Source organism: Chamaea fasciata, unplaced genomic scaffold (assembly GCF_029207755.1).
Source record: "Chamaea fasciata isolate MVZ Bird 193981 ecotype frontalis unplaced genomic scaffold, bChaFas1.0.hap1 SCAF_7, whole genome shotgun sequence".
In the NCBI taxonomy this organism is placed as follows: domain Eukaryota; kingdom Metazoa; phylum Chordata; class Aves; order Passeriformes; family Sylviidae; genus Chamaea; species Chamaea fasciata.
The window spans coordinates 49,030,334-49,053,146 of NW_027094092.1; the positions used below are offsets into that span (position 1 = coordinate 49,030,334).

Below are 22,813 nucleotides of genomic sequence, written 5' to 3' on the forward strand. Positions count from 1 at the left end.
AGAATTTTTATAAAATCCTTAAAGGATTAATTTTTAATGACAGCAACTAAAAGCAAACAAACGATGCTCAGATCTTCTCACTTACCATTTGTGAAATTAGGTACACTTCAATTCTTTATATGAATGTCTCTAAATCAGAAAACAAGGGAAAATGTGTTTTTTGTTAATAACTGTATTATTTACATAATTTCCTGCTAACCTGTATAAGTTACTGCTGCTTAGTTGATGCTGTTTTAGTTGTGAGGAAGCACTGAGGGTCTGGGAGAACATCAGGCACTGTAGAACAGAGCTCTTGAGTACCTAAGTTCATTTAATATTACAGAATTTAGCAATTGGGATGAGTTATCATTGAAATCATAATGATTGTGGTTAGAATTTGTCAGGTTGTGGAAACAGTGGAGGGAATATCAAGTGCTTCAGATTGTTGAGGATTTTAAATGGTTTTTGACTCCTTCTTCCCCCTCTCAAAACAGCAATTGCAGGTGTGTCTTCTAAGACTTTATTTCAAGATAGCATTGTAATTAATTTGTAAGGAATAATATTTTTATGTGAAGTATGAGAATGGTGAAGAAATTTGTCTTTACTGGATATGTGAAAAGTCTTGTTAGCCTTGCACAGGGCCTTTTCCACACATTAACTGCTTCAAGTACGGTATGGGGCTACTTTTTTTTTCTTAGAGGTTATATAATTGTTACATGCTGTTCCAAGTAAAATTGCATAGAGCAGGCAGTACATCTTTAGCGCCATTTTAGTGGGTGGATGTAGCTACAACTGCCTGTGTAAACAGAGGCTCCAATTAGCTCTTATTTCAGAAGACTTGATGCAGGCAACACTTCAGCAAAGGTTGTCTTCCCAGTGTGTACAAAGGACATTCTTTCACCATCCCACAGGAAGGGGAGCTGTCAGAGGGAGGGTTTTAACTGAAACCTGCAGTTTGTGGTCAGTTACAGCTAAGAAATTTGAGCATTGAAGACACATTTAGGTTGCAAAATGGAAGGTACTTATTTGGGTAATAGATTCTGATTACTTTCAGTGCCTTTATAGTTGCCTATGGCTAGTTGAGAGCTGGTTACTCTCATGCTTGCTACATGAGAGAATCTGTACAGGAGCATAGTTGAATGGAGTAATCTACTGATGATCTTAGTTTATTTCCAGGAAGTAGATGTGTAGTGTTTAGTGACTTTTATATTGTGAAAGAAAAAGGAATATTAGTCAGCTTTGGTTTTGGCCTTTCTGTGTCCAGTTTCCTAGTGCTACTGGAGCTAAAAAGTACAACTGTTGTCTACTGCAGCAAATAACTTAAGCTATTTAATTGTCAGTATTACATGACTGTTTTATATTAAATTTTCCAGGGAAGAATACCGTACAATGTGGGTGATTGGGTTGGTGTTTAAGAAAACTGAAAACTCTGAAAATTTAAGTGTTGATCTTACCTACGACATTCAGTCTTTTACAGACACAGGTGAGTTTTGCTTTCTAGGTGTTCTGGTACTAATAAACTTGTAGTTACTGACTTTGCTCAAAATGTAGTCTTTATTCATAATGCTCTTAATAGTAGAATTCTATCTACAGAGAGGGTTTCACCTAAGGAGTTAAGGGTTTTATTTAATAAAACACATTTCCAATGAGTTTTAATGCTCCTAAACACTTCAGACTAATCACTTTCAGTTTGTTCTCATTACAAGTGATAAAAATTATACACCTTGCAGATCTCACTAAAAGTGTGGTACATTATTTTGTAATCTTTATCAAACAGATGAATTAGTTATACGCAAGGTAGCAAGCTTAACCTGAAAAATTTGAGTATTGTTTAAATATTTTTGTTACTTGTTGAGACTAAATTTATCAGTGGATTAACAAAACGTCTCTTATTCCATGATGTTTCATACTAGATAATTGATTCAGTAACCTTTACTTTCGTGTCCGACACTCAGTGGAAGAGAACTTTTTGACTTTCTGATGTTTACTTTTTGATTCACAGAAATAGTGCACACAGGAAATTTTGTGACCAAAGAATTGGTAACAGCTGGGGAGTGTGACACCAGAGTGTCAGGAACAGTAGCTTTGACAGATTTATCTAATAAATTTACAGGGTGTGTGTTTGGTTTTGTGTTTTGTTTTTGTTTTGTTTTTGTTTTTGTTTTGTTTTCGTTTTTTTTTTTTTTTTTTTTTAACAGGCAACAGTTGAGGCTCAAGTATTTTGTGTTTTTACAGAGTTGAAGAAATAGGTTCAGTTGTTATCTAATGCAGCCGTGATCTCTAATTTCTAAGACTCAGTCTGAGGAAGCAAGGCAATTGAACAACTTGACCCCCCCTTTCCACCTCACACCTCTGAATCCGATAAACATATAGGCATATTTATAAATTGTGCCAAGGTTTCAAAGTTGTTTATTGTCCTGCATAGCTGCAGAGGGGCATCTCTTTCTGGAGAGTTGAAATATTTCTTGTAATTACTAGTGATGAAGGAGAAACTATAGCACCTATAGGAACTTTATTCTAATTTTTGAGAATTTAGAGAAGACAATACCTTGGCAGCATCTTTGAAGGAGTGAAGGAATTCAGAAGTTACAGTTTCTCAGGTCTTTCATTGTTTATAAACAGATATTTCAGCTGTACACTTGTCAGAATTTTTTGGTATGAAAAGACTAAAAATTGCACTTACGATTTTTGATGTGGTTTATTTGCACTATGTTCCTGAATTTGTCGAAATATATGGACTTGCAAGTGTAGTAACATTTCATCAGGATCCTTAGAAACTGTGATGTAGAGTTTTTGATTTGTGAATACACTTCTAGAAGTAACAATCTAGTAAACAATTTCTGTGTGTTGTGGGTTTTTGGTAATCTGAAGTTAGTGTGGGTTTTTCTTCATTGTTTTTAATCCATCCTAAAGACTTTGTCCTGTCCTTTGGAATAGATCCTAAGATTTTATCAAAAGTAACTATTTTCCAGGATGAAATTAAAGAATAGCTTGCTTTTTAGTGGAGGCTAAGGGAGACATCATGAGTGGTTTAGGTTTTCCTTGTGTGGAAACTTCGATAAGACCTAATGTCAGGAATATGGAATGCTTTAACCATGTCTGGTTTCATTGAGCATGCTTCTACCTTAGCTGTAAACTGTATGGCTTTTCACAGAGAGGCTTTGTGAGCTTCTTCAAACCAAGAAGTAGTGCAGTACTGGCTTTAATACTCAGTATTCATTGAACTCTTTGTGTGCCTCTCTTAACACCTTTTTAATTACCCATTCACAGCCTATTCAGTGAGATTCCTTAATGTTTATAGAGTAGAGAGTGAATAAGGGAGATACCTCTTGAGTTTTTGTATTTAAGAGGTACAGAACCATATTTTATTCATACATCTGCCCCGGCTTTTGTTCAATGTTGTGGAGGCAGTCAGTGTGAAAGAACAAGCTTTTCACTTTTTACCTGGCTTTACTTGAACCCAGAATCCTGGGTTCCAGTGCAATTCTTGTACTAGTTCTTACTATGGTTATTTACCAGAAGCAGATGTTCTGAAGTGAAGAGAAATAACTTGTTAAACTAGACAAAATTAAAAGAAACAAAAGCGAACAAAACCACCAAAATGACTGTACAATATTTAAAAAAAACCCAAAGCAAAAAGCAAAGCAACAAAAAAGCCCAACAAAACAGAAAAAAATCCAAGCATAAATTACTTTTGTATAAAAAATGTAGTGGTGTGTGAGCTGCCAGAGTAATTTTAATACATTAGGTGGCACATGAACACTTAACTCTTGAATTAAAACCCGTTTTTTGCAGGAGCTGCATAAATATAATCACCTGCAAAGAAAATAATTTGATATAGATGCTGTAATTCTTATGAGGAAATTTTATTTCTATCTTTAGTCCCTTTGAGATGAAATCAAGAGCTCTTGCAGTTAAAAACTTGTTAAAAATACAGAGAACCATGTGCTTGCAAGACATTTTTCTTGAAAAACAGGTCACCTGTTTGCAAACGAGTGTTTGTACTATCAGTACTGGCATGGCAGGCAGTTCCCTTTCTTCCTCCAGAACAAGTAAACATTATTCTTGTTCTTGAGGATAATAAGGGCTGTGAAATGCAAATTGTTTCAGCCTGGGCAAGTAAGTGGACTTTGCAAAATGCTTCAGTATGTCTTAATGTTATTCTAATTGTGTAGTTTATAGGCAAGCAATAAACAGCAAGATGTTTGAGGTGGATATGAAGATTGCTGCAAGGCATGTGAAACGTAAGCAACTTCACCAACTGCTACCTAATCATGTGCTTCAGAAAAAGAAAAAGGTAAACTTCACTAATATTAGCAATGAAAATGCTCTCAAACTTTTGATGTTTTGGTCTACTAATTTAGGTTTACTTAGATTTTTAGGTTTAATAATCAAAGAAGTAAAATCACATGTTGAGGTCTTAATTTTACCTGCAAGGGATTTCATTTGAGTGTATATTATTAGGTGCACTAAATATAATACTGCATTTCTCGGAACATCGACAATGTGGATAGTATCTTCTTGTTTGGCTGGATAGTTTACCTGTGGCCATATATGAGAATGGTACCATTAGTTTTTAATTAAGATGTTGCATGGGATTGTTGTTTAATTTTAGTGGAGTCAGGAAGAAGGGGTGGAACTTTGGCTGGAACAACTCAGTCTGATTCAAAATCCCTGCTGCTTTGTATTTGCTTAATCTGAGAACAATACAGGCTTGCTTGGATTTTTTAATACCTAGACCACTGGTACATATTTTGTTTTAGGTATAGCTAAATAACATGCGTTATTTCTGTACCTGTTTTCTATCAAATGCTGTTTTAAGGATAGGAAGTCTTTATTGACACCAAGTGTAGATTTGTTTCAGAGAACAATGTAAATATCAAGTAATACATCTCTTTATGTAGTAGTACTATGTCAGAAAAGGGTTTTTCTTCTCTACGGAGTAGGTTCAAATCCTCTTTAAATTCTTTTTGTGTACATCAGTTTGTTTGATGTACATCAGTTACTTCAAAGTTAAAGAAAGTATTTCTAAGTCCACAAAACCAAAGAAATTTGAAATAAAGCTGAAAATATAATCATTAAATACAGGATCAGTTTGTTTTTGAACATGACTGGTTCAGACAAATCTGTACCAGAATTGTGAACATGAAAATATAAACTTTTGTAGTGAGAAGATAGCAGATTTACATGTAAAAGGATTTGAAAATTGTCCATTTAAGTTTGTATTTTGAAATAACTTGAATTTCTGTTGATTTTTAAACCTTTTATTAGACTAACAGAATTTTCCTTTGCTGTGTGGCTTGCAGCATTCGACAGAAGGGATCAGGTTGACAGCTCTGAATGACAGCAGCCTAGACTTGTCTATGGACAGTGATAACAGCACGTCTGTGCCTTCGCCTACCAGTGCTATGAAGACAAGTCCGTTGAACAGTTCTGGAAGTTCTCAGGGGTATGGAAGACTTTCAGTCTTGTTGCTGCTCTCTCTTCCTGAATTACTTGTATTAAACATATGGCAAATACTGCACTATTCTAGACAAAATACTACTGTTACCAAGGTGGGGTTATTCCAAAGTGCGTGGAGATTGTAAACACTCTTATTTCGTTTGAGCACTAGAGCGAAATTTGGGGGATATGGCACTCAAGTCCATGGCGCTGGACTTGGGGTGAGAAATTATGAAGTTGGGTAAAAATGCTTAGAAGAACATAATGATAGAAAAACTTGGGCCCTGCAGTAGGAGGCTATGAGAAATAGTGAGCAGATAGTTGTGAGGATGAGGAGGTATTCTGTAAGTTTTGAATCAAAGTGGGAGACAGTAGATTTTCTGTCTGGGAAATCAGTAATGTACTGCTGTTACTGATGATACCTCTGCAAATTAAGCTTAGGAACATAATTTCCCACTGTAGTTTTGAAGTGTACATATTAAAGTTTTCTTAATACTAACTTTCTGTATTAAGTCAGCCTACCTTAACTCCAGTTTGCCCCAATAAATTAGTGTACTCTCTTCTTTCAAGAGTCTTGTGTTCATCTCTTTGATACACATAGAAGTTACCATCAATCTCCCACAGTTCAGCAGTATTACAAATATATTATAGGATGTTGTCTAGGATGAAATACTTGACTTAGTCCTTTCAACAAATGTTCTTTTAGTTAGTCTTCCTTGCTAAATGGTTAACAGTAGTTGATACCACTACCTGTGCTATTGAAATAAGTCTGTGTTACCTAGGATGTCACAGTAGAAGTGGAAATTGTCCTTGGCTGATTTTAGACACACACTGCTTCTCAATTTCTTGAAGATGGAAAAAAGATCATTTTTGTGGCTGGTCACTTGAAGCCCCAGGCTTTTGTTCAGGATGATTTTAGACTGAAATCATCGTTGTAACAGTCTGTGTAAATTAAAAACAAGCTTTCTGTTCTAGTCCTTCTACACTGGTTTTGTTTCATCCTTCAGCCTATAGTTGCTATGTTATCCCATGTATGTCATTTGGGTGGACCCAGCCTTAATTTTTTGCCTGTCTTTTAAATACAGGCCTTTTCTGGTCTCAAAAACTGTCATTGAGCGATATAAATTAAATATTTGAAATAGCTTCCATTGCTTGAGTTTGATAGTAGGTTGCCAGTGCTCACTTTTACCTTTTTACTTACGTAAGTTCTCCTCTGTAATGTAGGTAGAATGCCAGCTGTGGTTAGTGGTCACACATATGACGTGATGAAAGGCAGATCATGTAACACCATAGCTTTACTAATGTCTTGAGCATTTCATACTTTTACTCTTTTTAGCAGAAGCAGTCCTGCGCCAGCTGTAACAGCAGCATCTGTGACCAACACACAGGCTTCTGAAGTCACTGTGCCACAAATAAATTCCAGTGAAAGCTCAGGGGGTAAGGAAAATGGCATAGAATGTTGTTTCTATTGAATTTTTGGTAATGTTTATTAGGCAATTTTTCTTCCAGCTTGAGTCTTCTAGTCTTTACTTAACACATGCTGTAATGTGTTCTCCTTCATACACATAGTTCAATAAATTTCTTAAGGATTCAGGAAATCACAGAGGAATTTGCTGTGATGTTTACTTCTTTTATTCTTAGAGACTTATGTTTGCCATTCACAACAGCAATGGTGTTCCAATGACCTCATGTAAGTCTGTAGTTTGGCTAGCTTAACGAGGAAAAAAGTATCTAAAGCTGGAAGAACAATTTTTATATTTTATTTTTAATTCATTTTGTAGTTAAACTCAAGGTGGTTCTGTACTGTCTGTCTGTACTCTGTGCTCCCATGTTCCTGCTCCTTGTGCTTCATGAAATTGATTCTAGGAATACAAGACTCAGATGTGAGCAGAAACACGTTCCTCAATGATGTCTGTTCAGATATGTCTCACTGTATGTGTGACTTTATCCTCCATTTTCTGCAAGAAAAAAGCACACTTTACTTCAAAATAATTTTAAAATTTGACTCTTTAGTTAAAGAATAAAAGCATCTGGCGAAAATATTCTCTTAGAATCAGTTACTCTGTTTTTTGATGGAGCTTTAGCTGTGTACAAGGAGCAAGTCAGAGATGGAAAAGGGGAGCGACTGGTTAGCCTTTCAAAATGAAATCTCTCATTTCACTCTTGATGTGTGGCATGGTTTAGTCTTACTTCTCTCTGATTTTTATCGTGTCACAGGTGCATCAATGTGAGTAAGTTTGTCCATGAGCACTAAATGGAGCTTAAATGGCGTGACTGGTTTTTGGATTTGGAAGCATATCAGAAGTTGTTCATTCTTGTATTTTGGTTAATCAAAATGTTAATCACCTGATAGTTGTTAATGAAAAATTTCCTCAATGTATTTTTTCTCATCCTGGAGCATCTCCCTATGTGCGCTTATTGGTTTGAGGTAGGCAATTGATGAGATAGAGCTTTGTCATATGGAGCATTTTTCAAAAGGATGTATATAATATCATTTCTTTAGTTGATGCTCTGTGACGACTTCATATTTGTCACTGGGTAATCTAAGCCTGAGAAGCGATAAACTTCATTTTTGAGTGAAAAAGGGAGTATTAGATTGCTTTTGGATTTGATTTAATGTAGTCTTGGCAATGCATATATGTGGCTGAGTACAGAAGCAGTAGAATTTCTTCAGGTACCGCAAGTACTACAGCTGTATTATACAGAGCTCTGTCTGGGCTCATAGAGCCTGCCTTAAGCAGGGTTAATTAGGCTAAGCAGAGTGTCATTGCCATGGCTACCCTGTGTCTAGTACAGGAATTCTTTCTCAGAATCACGTGTTAAGGGCTTGGAATGGACCTAAAAGATCATCTAACCCCAACCCCTCCTGCTTAGGCAGGGACACTTCCCACTAGACCAGTTTGTTCAAGGCTTTAACTGACCTGGCTTTGAACACTGCCAGGGTCAGGGTGTCCAAAACCTCCCTGGACAACCTGTTCAGTGTCTTACTACCTCACACTAAAGAACTTCTTCCTAATACCTAACCCATATTTCCCCTTTTTCAGTTTGTACCCACTGCTCTTCCTTCTATCACTACAGTTCCTGACAAAGAACCCCTCCTTAGCTTCCCTGTAGGCCCCTTGTGGGAAGGGGGAAGGTACTGGAAGGTTGCTGGGAGTTCTCTATGCAACCTTCTCTTCTCCAGACTGACCAGCCCTGATTTTCTCAGTTTGTCTTTGTAGGGGAGGTGCTCCAGTTCTCTTCTCAACTTCATGGCCTCCTCTGGACTTGCTCCAACAGTTCCATGTCCTTCTTATATTGGGGACACCAGAACTGTACACAGCACTCCAGGTGGGGTCTCACAAGGGCAGCATAAAGGGGAAAAATCCCCTCCCTTGACCTGCTGCCCACACTCCTTTGGCTGCAGCCCAGGAACACGTTTGGCTGTCGGCGCTGTGAGCACATTTGCCAGCTCATGTTGAGTTTTTCATCAGCCACCACCCCCAAGTTCTCCTCAGGGCTGCTCTCAGTCACTTCTCTGCCCAGCCTGTGGGTGTGCTTGGGATTGCCACAGCCCAGCCACAGGACCTTGCACTCCCTCTATTGGACTTCAAGGGGTTTGCATTGACCTGCCTGTCCAGGTCCTTCTGGATGGCATCCCGTCCCTCCAGTGTGTCAGCTGCACCACACAGCCTGGTGTCATCAGTGAACTTGCTGAGGGTGCACTCCAGCTCAAGAATGAGCTTGAAACTAAACTGTGCAGTGAATGCACACTTGCTGTTCCAAACATGATGCTTACACCATTAATTGTGCCACTTCCTTGATGGCCTGCGTGATGTCAGGGGTTTTGATTAGAGACCAAGAATACCAGTGATTGAACTGAAATGATTGTGTCGACTCCTTGTTGAAGATCTTTAAATTATTTGTCCATAGGTACTTCAAATGAAAGCATTCCTCAAACTGCCACACAACCAGCCATTTCTCCACCACCAAAGCCTACCATCTCTAGAAATGTTCCCTCAGCGTATCTATTAAATCCATCACCAAGAAGTTCAGGAAATGTTGCAACAAAAATGCCTAGCCCTGTCGCAGCAGTGAAAAGGACATCTTCTCCCCATAAAGAAGAGTCTCCTAAGAAAATTAAAATTGAAGAGGTATTTGAGATTTTGAGATCATACTATAGCAATGTTCAACACTTTGAATATTCATTTCACCCAGAGTGCTGATTCTCACATTCGAAGTTTCAGATATTTCCTATTCTGATTGAATTGCTGCCTGATGTTTCCAGCTTGCCAAGGTGCTAGTATTTTTGTTTTGTTGGTACTTATCATGTGACTCGTGTACTGCATTAAAACAAATGCTTAGAATCTAAATTCTTATCTTAAAAGTAATTATTTTGGTAAGCCTGTAATATGCTGTGTCTTACAACTAATTCTGTCCTTTTAAACACTTTGACCTTATTTTCTTGTTGATTTTTTAAAAAGTATGATTTCATGATTTGTGATAGTTTCTGTGTTTGCTTTTCAGCAGGATGAAATAAGTGAAGATACTAGCTGTATAGATTTGAATGAACATGAAAAAATGGAAACTAAGGTATCTATGCCTAGACTATATAATTTTGTATATATTAATAAGGAACATGACTGATTGTGTTTCTGTCTAGGAATGACAAAGAGTGTGTCTAGATATAGACTCTCCAGTAAAAATATCAAAAGGAAATCTTATTTTTTTAATGTTTATGTCCGTATTGATGAATTGGAGTCCATTGCCTGCTGCCATGCTAAGTTGAACCCAAATTCATAGTCACGTAGGACTGTTATTTCTTTACTGGTCATTTCCATGGTATTGTGCATGGTGAAAAAACTAATCATGATATTTAGATTTCAGTTCGTTAAATTATATCAAGGATGTGTCACTATACCATGTTTTTCCTGCATCCCAAACCTGATGCAGGTTAATTAGTGAAAGAACAGTTGTCCTATGTGTTCTCTTTGGAGTTTGTATGTTGGGCTGAGAATCCTAAAGCCAGCCACCTTGTTCACTTTTTAAAGAAATTTCAAGTGATAGTAAGTAAAACTTCCCTGGCAGTGAAATTACTGTGTGAAGTTACAGCATACTGTTTGGGGACTTTGGAGATTCAGTGTGCCCCTCCAGTATCTTGTAATTAGCAGATGATTTTTCTGCTTACTGGTGAACAGAAAGGGTGACAGACTCTTTTTAGTCTTATGATAGCAGCTCTCCAGTTGGGATTTTGCAGTTTTTATGGGGCACATTCTGTTGTCTCTGGAATATTCTGGAAATTATGCTTATGCTTAAAGTTAAATGTAAGTTCCTTGGTTTATATCTTCAACGCCCTTAAGCAAGGAATTGTGTCTTGTTAGGCAGTCACCTTGCAGTGTCTCTGAACTAGGTGAGGGCAGAAATACATATAAGCACTTAATCCTCACTTCAAAAATAGATCCACTGGATACAGGTAGTTATAAAAGACATAGGTAATCCTGTTAGTTTTTATTGGCAGTCTCCTCTAAGTCTTTGTCCTTAATATTTATGGAAGGAAATGGTGGAATTAAATTTCTTAAAATAAACACAGGTTTTCATCTATTGAAATGCATTGCTTTTTTTTGGGTGTGTTTACTAAATGGTATACTTTGAACTAGCAGACTGTTTTTATTAAAAAGAAAACGTGCCATTGTCCTGCTTCCGTCCTATAGTCCCACTTTTGTACCTGAAAATTAGTCTCTGATACTCACCTATTCATTCAGAAAGTTGATTCAACCTATAAAAGCAGCAGGAAAACTTTCCTGGCAGAATGGCAGAAGCTGTGGAATTTTTGAACAATTTCTGTAGCTTTTCACATGATCTTCCTTGATAATACACTTTTTGTCTTTGGTGAGTTGAATGACATGTAATGTTTTGCTATAGGATTTTGCATAAAAGGTGTTAATTGGTTAAACAAGTGACAACTGATAAGTGATATAGCTTGTGTTGATGTCAAATCCCTTATAAGTGAAACATTCTCCAGTGTGGAGATTCCTGCATCATAAAAGGAAGGCTGTCAATGCAGCAAGTACCGATGCTTGCATTTTCTTTTGCTGTATATGCACAGTGTAAAAGCATTCTGGAGTTCTAGGTGCTCTGTATAAATAGCTTGTTGGAAGTGATGTAACTGTGGTGATGCTTTTGGATTTTTTTTCAGGAGCAAATTGAGACAGAAGTGAATGTTAATTCTCAAACAGAAACACTTCAGACAACTTCTCTGCAAGCTCCTCAGGTACTGTTTTTAAAAGCAATATTGCTATGCAGTGTGTTTGTGTTGTAATCTGTGGTGAAAGAATTGAAACTGAAATGAGTCCAGTTGTTAAAAATAAATGTATAATTTTAAATATAAATCCATTGTATGGAAAGCTACTTGTTGTTACTGTCACAATTTTTGTGTTTTAGATGGTCATTGATCTTATTGAATGTGCATTGTAGCTAAACATGTATGGCTTGCCATACAAAGTGACCGAAGCTGGATTCGCTCTTCCGAATTGAGCCTTCAAAGTAAGGGCCTCAGTTTATTCCTTTGTGCTTTGCACATCACAGAATAATCCTTTCTAACAAGGAAATAAATGCTTTAAATAGCTGCTGCTCAAAGATATCCAGGTAGAGGTTGAGGATGTCTGAAATGTTACTTCAGATTTTAATATTTGGTACAAGATACAAGTTGAAAGCTTGTCACTCCTTAGCCATCTGGTGTCAGCAGTGTAAGGTCCTTTGGAAAACAGTAAGAATTCTGTACCATTCACTTAAATCTTTGTTTCTGGTATTGTAACAACTTCTAGAGAGCACATCTGTTTCTTAGTAGAATTTTTAAAGTTAGTGCTCTGCTGATTAAAGTATCACTGTCAAGCACTTTATGCACACTTGAAACATTAAAGTATGTGTAGTGAATGTGTTGGTTGAAAATTGAGATTGTTGCAGTAGTAATAATGGTATTTCTTACTGGAAATTTTGAACTATATGAGCAGTACTGAATAAAGATAGTAAAGTTGTTTGGCAAAAACTGTCGATGCTACATGGACTTGCTAAACTGCTTCGGGGAAGTTTTTAGATCATTTAGTAAGTACATCAATTTTATTTTGTCTGTTGTTGTGGGGGATTATATTAAGGTTTGTAGCTTTTTTACAGAGTGTGTGATTGTTACTTTAGAAAAAGTAATCTGGAAACTACAAAGGATGGTGAGCCTCCTCTGTCATTTTTCAGTGTTCTTGTTGTCTTTGTTTAAAACACTGCCCATGTTGCAGAAAATATAAACGTGTCAAACTGCAGATCAGCACCAACCAGGGGGTTACTGGGGGCAGGGGTGTGAGGTTCACAGTATTTTGACTTGGGTCCTTGCTACTTTGTGCTTTGCTACTGCATCAGTCAGTGTTAACTTGATTTATTTTTAGGAAGGCAGCAATTAATAGCAGTCATTTAAATGCAGTTTTCCCCATGTATCAAATGTACCTTATATGAATTTTGAACATTTATAATGTAAGAAAACACTTTATGATAAATGATGTGAAGTATTGCATAATAACTGGGTTATTGGGATGGCAAATAGTGGGCCACAGTGGAAGTGAAAATACTTAAAAAAACAACCCACCCCAACCTTAGAGGCAAGTATGGCAAGTGAGAAATTGATGAGTCTCACTGAGTCTTGGGAGTGTTTCTTTTCTGTGTCTTGCTTTTGTTTGTTTTAGATGTAATTTTGCTGAATGGTATTTTAAGTGAGAAAAAAGTGTTCAGATTATTGTCAAGGTAGAATTCTTAACACATTACTACAGTAGCTTTTTAGAGTTTGTTATGCTTTTTTTTTCATGTAAATCTGAACCAGTATGAAAAATTGGAAATTTGACTGTAGAGTTTTTCAACAGTCTGGAATGTGAATGTATGGAGACACTTTGGATTGGGAATTGTTTTTCATCACTCACCTGTGTGATGAAGCAGCTTAAGAACGGAATTGTTAAGAATGGTTTTTAAATACTAAACATGTACATCAGATATTAGATGTGACTAATCAAGCACCCTTATTATGTGGATGTTTTACTATAATAAATGTTATTAGTAGGCCCAGGTTTATCTGCAGCACTTGCTAATTTCTTGCAGTTGTCAAAAAAGGAAAAGCATACAAAGGTTCTTGTAGAAGGTTTCCTTAGTAAAGACTGTGTGGGCAAAGGAAATACCTCCTCTCTTTATAATCTGTAATTATCTTCATATATGCCTAAAAAGTCTTCTAAAGATCTTTGTTTTGAAAGTAAATGCCAATTACTACAATATTTTTATATTTACAAAATTAAAATACAACCAAACTTCTTTTATTTTCAGAAAACACCCAGTACAGACCTTTCAGATATCCCTGCTCTTCCTGCAAATCCTATTCCTGTTATCAAGAATTCAATAAAATTGAGATTGAACCGGTAAAAAACACCTCAGGGGTCCATAAACAGTATCTGCCAACTCAACCTGTTGTCTTCTAATAGAAAAAAAAGGAGAACGGAGGGTGCAAGACTAGAACATAATCGCAAATGGATTTAGGTATATGTTGTGCACTTCCCTTTCTGGACTAAAGTCGCCGCTTGATTGGAAGTCCAGGTTAGTATGTGAAGCCAGGAGTACAATTAATGTGTTAGCAACAGTTACATTAAATATTTTGAAGGATTACTGCCTTTAAAAACATGAACACTATTTGTAGCCATATTTGACATTCTGATTGAATTTGTTTGATGCATTGTTTCAAAATTGAGATAAAACTGGCATAAGAATCCCTTAAATGCACTTTTATGTACTTTTTTATTGGAGTATGACTAATTTTAGATCTTTAGCTGATAAAATTTCATTTTATTGAAGAGTCTCTTCAATAGTAGTAATTTACAAATTGGATGACATTCTGTGATATACTATACATTGAAAACAAAGTGTATAGTATATTTAGTTCAACTGCCATCAAGCAGCAGTAAGTCTTTAAAATGTAATGTCAAATCTTGGGGTCATAAGATGTGAGTTGAGGAAGTAATTGGGAAGTTTTGGTATTGGTGGGACATGATTGAGATGTGGTCTACTTTTATTTATAGGATTGTTTTAGGGTGCATACAAATCAGCAATCAAACAGTTGATAAACTTTCTTTTGAGCCAACTGAACTCCTTATTCCCTTTTTTATCCATTTACTTCTTGGGAAAAGCTTTTGCATTTAGTGGGTTGTTTTTTTTTTTTAATTTTTATTTTTTCAGCTTGTATGCACCATATAGAACAATAGTTATTTATACAAAATAAAAATAAGCCATGTACTCATTTGGGTTTCCCCCCTGCCCCTTACCTAGTTCTAATACTTTGTGGCCTCTAGGCACAAATTCAAAATTTGTCCCATGACTAAAGTGTTTAGGTAAATATTGTGTGCCTGTGAAATACACCACCTGTCTTGATGGCCTTTGAAATCGCTAAATATGATTTTTGTACACTCCATAAAGGTCCTGTATGCATTAAAAAAGCTTAAAATTTTAAATAAAGACAAAGATTTTTCCCTAAGAATTTTAACCTTTTTATTTTTAGATAGTTCGTCACAAGTAGTTTTACATACTGGACAACACCAAATTTTAAAAAATCATATTTCTAGTAAGCACTTGACATCTAGTGAGCTCTCTTACTCCTATTTTTTTGTTCTTGTAGTCCTGTCAGAAAAATAACAACTTTTTGTTTTGAAAGAACTGAAGCTCTCATGGCAAAGAACAGCAGTATTTGAGGAACATGAGGGATACCAACAGTGATACCAGATGTAGATAACAAACTTCATGTTACTATTACTTAAGTCTGAAATATGTGGGATGTCAAATCATACTTCCCATACTTTGATTAGCATGTTTTATGAACTCCCTTCTCCCATTGTGCTCCTCCATCCTATTACACATGCATCTTTCATGTTACAAGTTAAATTACTTACACTCTTCCCCTTATCCTTCTAAATTAATTCTCCAAAGTCAGAGTGTAGCTTATCTTTTACTTAGGCTGTGCAGTAACTGAAGGGTTTTTTTTTTTTGCCATTTGTCTGAAATGTCTAGTATACAATATTTCTCTTTTCCTTGCCCTGTGCAGCCTGCTGTCGTCCACCCCCAAAGAAGGTTATATCTTAACAGTTGAAGTGTACAAGCTGTCTGTGTATTTTGTGTAGCTATGGAGTTTAGATCGAAATTGCCAGGCACAAATTTAGTCTTGTCATTTTGTTTACACATCAGAAAATCTTTTTCATTTTATTAAACGTTTCATGTAACTGCACCCAAGTTTTGCCAAGCTGGAAACTTGGAACCTTTCTGTATAGTGACTTTTTAATTCTAGTTTTCATAACCTGGAGATCAGACTGTTGCTTTCGCATGATGTACGTAGTGTCTCATGACTGGAGTTTGCTTTGTTTTATAGTATCTGTACTCCTTGTATTTTTCAAGAGCTATTTTGTAAACAGATGATGTATTTCTCCATTGAAAACACAATAAAAAACAGCACAATCCCATGGTTGTCTGATTTTTCTGAATGTACTATATTGGTTTTACTTTCTTAATTCTTACTTAGCTCTTAAATTTTCTGCAAAGGCAAAATACAGTATGGCCTGAAGGAAATATAGTAAATAATGCTTCTTTAGAGAGCATTCATTTGTGTTTGCTGTAGGAAGTGGAAGTAACACTCAGAAGGATGTTGGGTTCTAGCTACTAAAGGGAAAGTTTGTGAATTGTGTTTTGGCAGAGGCAGAGTTGCCAAAAACACGGAAACATTTAAAGGGTATCCATTCCATCTCTCCATCCAAAATTCTTAAAAGTGGACAAAACCAGAAGAAACATGTGCCTAAACAATTTGGGGGGTACACTATTTTCTGCAAAAGTTTGAACTTCATTTTTTTAAAAACATTGTCTGTAAGAGCTTTGGCATCTCAGGCTTTTCTTGCAAGTGCCTGTTCCTTATGTCAGCAGATGGCACTATTTCTCTTCTTGTTAAGTAGTTAAAGCGTGTCCTGAAATAAAAGTAAAAATTGCAAGTAGCTGTGTATCACTTGATTGATCTTTGTATCAGCATGAGCCCAATCCTCCAAATGCTTGATGTGAGTAACTTTAATAGTAGTTTCCTTTTGACTAAAATGTCTTTAACTGCTAAAACCACTGATGATTATGGTCTTCATATTATAATTGCCCTGCCGAAAACAATAAACCTTTCTGTTGTATATATTTTTCACAGCATGCAATTGCTTGTCTTGTTTAAAACAGATTCATCATTTTTCTATCCTGCCCACCACATCTCTTTCATCACAGCTGATGATGTTATTTGTGGCTTTAATTCATCTTTATTTTCTCTGACCAATAAAAATCTGCTAGTAGATACACAAATTTCTGTACAATGTTTTTCAGGCTACTGGCAATAGGCTTCAGTAGCTTGTTTGTCTGAGTTGCCCATCATCAACCTCCTGAATTAAGTTCACTGGCTCATAAGGATCTGCAAACAAGAAGCTGAAAATTACTGTTGTAGCCAAAATAATTAACATTAATAAGCCATGGTTTAACAGATGGCTTTAGACATACTGATTGGAATCAGACATTTGAGTTGATGAGTTCTAGCTAAAGTTGTGCTTCCTTGTAGGTAGTATGTGTGCATGGCACTTCATATTAAATGCACTTCTCAGTGCATTTCTTAGTTTTGGGAGGTTTTCTTTGTTTTGGGTTTTTCATAAACTGCTAGTTTTTTAAACTTGTAGTTACAAGTATATGGTAACCAAGTAGTAATGAATATCAGTTGTTAGTAAATGTACCTTAATGGGAGAATGAATTTTATCAACAGTAAAAGATGAAACTTCTTCAGCATGTAGAGTAACCAGTAGTAGTGATTCAGCATAGCAAGAGCACTGGATATTGATTCTGTGCCAGAACCTAACTTCTATGCACGAAAACCTACTCTGATGGTTACTGAGGAAGCAGAAGATGTTTATCCTCATAAGAGATATTATTTTGAAGTTGTGTGCATTTCTGCAAAAGGTATTTTGCATGTTGTAGTGATGCTGGCATTATTTATGTAAGTTTTTGAACACACTAGTGTCATGTACTAGTGCCATCATTGTGGCTGAACAATACTTAACAAATCTCATCATTTACTATGCAGACCTTGATGGTACAGTCAGAAATCTCTGAATGCACATATATTATCTGAACACTTAGTGGATTCAATTAGCGGTTTTTTTACAGATCCAGTGTTCATAATGGAAAAATGTCAGTAATGCATACAAATGGGTATGTATGTACTGATAAATTCAGTAAACTGAATTTAGTTTATTATAGTAATAATAAGCGTTTTCAGTAGAAACAAGCTGTCTTGGTTTTTTTGGTAGAGGCAGATGCAGTTTGATATGTCTACAAAGTTCAAACTAATAATTTGACATACTTACAAACATCAGGTAATACTGTCACCAAAAGAATGCAAACTTTAATATGAAACTTCAGTGGACGTGTTCTATGAGAAAGATAATATGGTGAACCACTGCTGGACCTTTGTTTTGGATGTTTAAATTAAGGGGTTTCTTTTTATAAAGTTTAGTTATATTTTATTTTTTCTAAATAAATTCTGGAATGCTGTCTTTAGGCAACTTTTTTTTCTGCTTTCCACACTTAATTATGAATTGTATTAATGAATTAACCAGATCACAGGTCCTGTCAGCGTGTGGATATCTTAATTACCTCAGCATTTTTATGATCTCTGTTCTAGTGCAATGTTTAAAATAAACTGAGAATGACAAATGTTCTACACACTGTATTAAAGTCAAATTTAAGGGTATATAGTAATGGTTGGGAAAAAAATTTTATGGTATATATAGATATTATTAAGCTTTGGTTTTGTATTAAGTTACTGTCTTTAAATAAGAGCTAGAATCCATGAAAGTAATAGGAAAGGATAAAGAGGAAAATTATTGTTGATGTAAGGTGGTAAAAGCCCAAGCTTATTAGGCAAGAAAAGCTGCATTAATTTATTTAAGGAACTAGCCAATGCATTTAAACTGCCCCATGATGACTGTGGCCCACACAGATACTGGACAACTTTTCAGTGCAAATGCCCTTTTTGCTCTCCTATCTATGATCTAGCATTCTTATTTTCTGTTTGTATTTGTAGAAGTCAGTTACCTGAATAAGGTTACTTCAGTAAAATTTTGCATGCCTAAAGTCTACACATATGAAACTTTTCAGTTCATCTGGGGTTATTTCAGTGGCACTTGCTTCAGTTAGGGTAAAACACTGACCTAAAGCAGATAGAATTATTAAAGTTTAGTGGAATGTTGAGTCAAGTACCCTTTATTGATCAGGCACTTCAAATGGCATAAAGATAAAACTGGAGGCGAGGTGGGCAATCCTCGATGTTTGAGAAATAACTTCGCTGCCTCCCCATCTGTCCCCAAATAGAAATTTGATTCTAAGTAAACACAATAAATACTTCTTGGAAGAACGTGGAAGAGTTGTGCTACGTCTTCTGCTCCAGCATTCCCTGCCACGTTCCCTGACCAGTGTCTTGTGCCGTGTGCTCCCAGAAATCTGGCATGCGCGCTGTCCTTGTTTGCGTTCTCAGTCTGCAGCGGAGCTGTTAATAAAGAGATTGATGATGAAGTTGTTGAAAAGAGACAGTTGGACAGGACTGCTCGCCATGAGTGACAGAGGGCACGCTCTGCCTTCACAGCCGAGAACGCTGCCCCCAGCAGAGAGCCGGCCATGCCTGGACGCTGTGCCAAGCCTGCTCAGCGCATGGGGAGAGGAGCTGCAGCTTGTACCAAGGATTTCAATTAGATTTTGAGAGCTTGTGCTCTTAAAGTGAGATTTCTCTTATTTAGGATCAGCAAGCAATTTTAAAAAAACCTTGATGCCCTCTTGAGAATAAACAAAGTGTTAGCAGCCATATAAGGGCTGAAATTTTTGAGAATGATCTCCTACGACTTTAAAAATATTTCATTGTTATCTGATTCAATTAAGTGAAAGAGAGATTCTTAAAATTAAAATTTTTTGCTTTTATGGGGAATAAATGAATTATACATGTAGTCAGTCTAGATATTAGCTTCTGTAGAAATCTCCTGCCAGGATATCATAAACCTGATTCAACTCAGTCATGTGGTTGGAATAAGAGAAGCCCAGGGTGATGGATGGAAGCATTCACTGTTTCAGCCACAGTTTATCATCTGTAAGTTTTATCCCTTACAATGTAAAAAGCAGTGAGACTGATAAAACGATTGATAGTTTTGGCCATCTGCTCACATAGTATATTAGAGTTATTAGTGATTGTTCCTACTGTTTCTTACCATCACCCAGAACTGTGCGTGGATTTTCTGTTCACTAGTGATTACTAAATGCAGTATCTCAACTGGGAGTATATTTTTTTCTTGTAGCATCTAATCCCTGTAGGTAGTGAGATAAAAAGATTCTTACAACCTGAGTCAAGAAAAGTGCCTTAAAAAGCAGTTTCTATGTTTTGCTTTTCAGTGTATTTATGGGAAGAAGATCAACATTTTCTGCTCTGATTGCAGTTTAAGAAGTGGTAGATCATTTTCTGTGGACAAATTGTACAAATACTAGTATAAAGTTTTTCCTGGATATTTCCCACAGAACAATTTCCCACAGAACATAATTCCTTTTTTTTTTTTTTTTTTTTAGTAGTTTACTAATGAATCCGTAAATTCCTTCTGTATGTATTCTTTCTCAAACAACAGAACACAAAGAAAAGGGCTGCTTCTGTTCAATGAGCCTTTGACTTCAATAGGGATGAAACCATATTTATAGTAATTGCTGTGAATAAAAAGTATTTGATTAATTTAATAGCATTTTTCTAGTAGTTGGTGTAGGCATTTTTTCACACTTATTAAATTTTTCGTCTTGACTTAGGCTACTTAAAAAGGGCAAATTTTGTTCCATGTAAATGCAGGCTTAACATTGGAGAATCTCACATCTGTAAATAATTGACCTAAGAGGATTTTGTTGTTGTTTGTTTTTATGTAGGGATCTAAGCTAACATACTTGCATTTATGTTTGTTTGAAGGTGTAGGACTTGGTTGATAGCCTTACCAGTGGTTGCTCTGAATAGGGGCTGTCCAGCCAGAAACACACCAGATGTTGTGTCTTTGCAGATGAAGTCAAAATACGAGTTTGACCTCGCATCATTAGAGTGTTTTTTTTTTTTTTTAAAGCTTAAAGAATGCTTTTATGTTTAATTTACTATAAGCTGTATTTTTAAAAATGCATGGAAGGCACAGTTGTTGCAATCACTGTAGTGTGTTGACTTTTCTTTTCTGGCCTGTTAGATTTTCAAGGGTAATCTGAGCATTAATTAGGGAAATAGGCTTCTAGGTTTGTTTAAAATAGACATGTCTTTAGCTTTTATTATTATTTAGTGTTCCAGTATCGCTAACTTTTATTTTCAACACCCACTGTTATGCGTCAAACTGAATGAAACATGCCTTACCTGACAACATCAAAAACTTTCAAAGAACTGTGGGAATGAATTGTCGATTCTTGCACATTTCATCAACTTCTCGTGTCATCAACATGTTTGTTCTTCAGCTGTAACACCTCATTTTGATGCTTTGTCTTATGAAATATTTCTAGTGGTTTATTTCCTTCAAAATTAAAAGGGAAGAACATGTGCATATTGTTTTAAAGGGGAAACAATTTTTACTGTATAAGAAGTACTTTATTTGTAACGGTAAGTGTGTAGGGGAAAGAGAGTGAGAGAGAGCAAGCGCAAGCAGAAAATTGTCACCTCCATGGATCCAGCAGTGTCCCCATGGTCCTTCACTACCCTGGTCCCCTTTGTGGTGGTGGGTCCAGCCTGGTTCACTCCCCAAGTCATTTTTCTACGCTCCCTCATTAGCCTGAGGTGAAGGCAGGGTGGGGTCTCATCGTGTCACATGTTCTGGTCTTGGTTTGGTGGTCATCACGGGTCTGCCCTGGGGTCATACAAGGCACATACCTCTGGAGTCGAGTGTCCTGTTTGTGACCCTGCTGGCACAGTTTGCCCTTGTCTCATGATACACCGCAGTGGAAGGTTGCTGAAAGAAGTATTAAGGCCAGAACTGAAACTTCCTTTGTTTCTGCAACAAGTTTCCCCACAAAGGTCAATGTTTTCTGCAACAACTTTCACCACAGAGTGAGTGTTAAAGGCACATACTGCAAATATTATTAACCCTTTCCTTAGAGATGCAGATCTGATCTATTTCACCTTATAAAACGAACCAGTGAAGTTGTTGAAGGTGTCTTTGGAAGACTGGCTTCTCATGTTCAAACAAAGAATTTTTCTAGTTGTCCAAGCTCTAGTTTTTTCATATGGAAGCATATGTCAGAAAACTGGAGAGGCATTATTGTATGAGTCTGTTCACTGTTTGCATTTAGGTACTCCACAGTGGTAATATAAACGGTTGGGGTTTTTTTTAAGGCCCTCTTAATTTTGAAATGCAGTTTACATAGGAAATAAAAAAAAAAAAAACAAACCAACAACCATTTTTCTACTGATTAAAAAGAAGAAAAAGAAAACCCAAACCCACGTGTTTTCTAATGTATGTCAGAGCAGCAGAAGGCAGTGCTTGGCTCCACCACTGTGCAGCAGCACTACCTTGGTTTATACAGACGTTAGCCTAAGCAAAGATTGGAAGTTCAAATCCACCACCTTTTGAGGGTTAGCCTGTGCAACACCACGGAAGAAAATCTCGAGGTAACACAGGGGTTCCTCTGTCATTTTGACAACTAGGTGTAGGCTGGCTGACTTAATCCAGAAACAAGTGTCAGTGCTCCTATACTAGCAAATAGGATGTGCCTTACAGTTAATCCCATTTTCCCTCAGATCTTCTAAACACCTTCCAATTTTTTTGTTGTTTGCTTTTGGCACTCTTCTAAGTAGTCCTGGTATTCCGAAATAACTCCTCCTACTTTATTCTACCGGGGGGACTAAACTGAGACTGCAAAACCTAAACCGAGTGGGAGTGTGCTGTGCTGAACAATTGCCAATAATGCTTTGCTTGCTATCCACATCTTTTCTCTGATTATCCTAGCTTGTCTCAGTAAGAGGCACCACAAAATATCCAAAGCTTGGCCTCTTCAGGTGTATTTCTGTGGGAGAGGTTAACAGCACTTGCCCTTCCCACATGAGCGTATTTAAAAGCTTTGTTTCTGGGAGACAGGTTGCAATTAAAAGATGGGCTTGGCTTTGGAGTGGGTAGGAAGGGATATGACATGAATTGAGCAAGTCTATCTTGAGCCGGCCTGGTCCTGCCTGGACTAGGACAATGTTGCAGTATCTTAGATCTCTTCTGTGAGCAATTCTAAGCTAAAACTGCTTATCACCAGGTTAGGAGGAAAATTCTGAAAACAGTGTTGTCTGATGGGGATGTAGTCA

At 36.6% G+C, this 22,813-nt stretch overlaps 1 protein-coding gene across 5 annotated transcripts in view; it reads left to right on the top strand.

The window, feature by feature from the left end:
- PAPOLA (poly(A) polymerase alpha) overlaps window positions 1–15,926 on the top strand; it is a 44,032-nt gene extending 28,106 nt beyond the window's left edge. The window contains exons 15-23 of one of the 5 annotated variants that reach the window (XR_010721939.1): window positions 1,353–1,462; window positions 4,155–4,276; window positions 5,286–5,428; window positions 6,758–6,858; window positions 9,334–9,554; window positions 9,928–9,993; window positions 11,597–11,671; window positions 11,842–11,943; window positions 13,753–13,842. Coding sequence is in view for 4 of the 5 variants with exons in the window: in XM_066188758.1 (XP_066044855.1) it covers window positions 1,353–1,462; window positions 4,155–4,276; window positions 5,286–5,428; window positions 6,758–6,858; window positions 9,334–9,554; window positions 9,928–9,993; window positions 11,597–11,671; window positions 13,753–13,848 (934 nt within the window). In the remaining variant the exon portion in view is untranslated. Of the gene's footprint in view, window positions 1–1,352; window positions 1,463–4,154; window positions 4,277–5,285; window positions 5,429–6,757; window positions 6,859–9,333; window positions 9,555–9,927; window positions 9,994–11,596; window positions 11,672–11,841; window positions 11,944–13,752 lie in introns of all 5 variants that reach the window. The other 4 variants (XM_066188758.1, XM_066188760.1, XM_066188759.1 and 1 more) reach the window with 4 other exon arrangements.
- The last annotated feature ends 6,887 nt before the right edge of the window (window positions 15,927–22,813 follow it).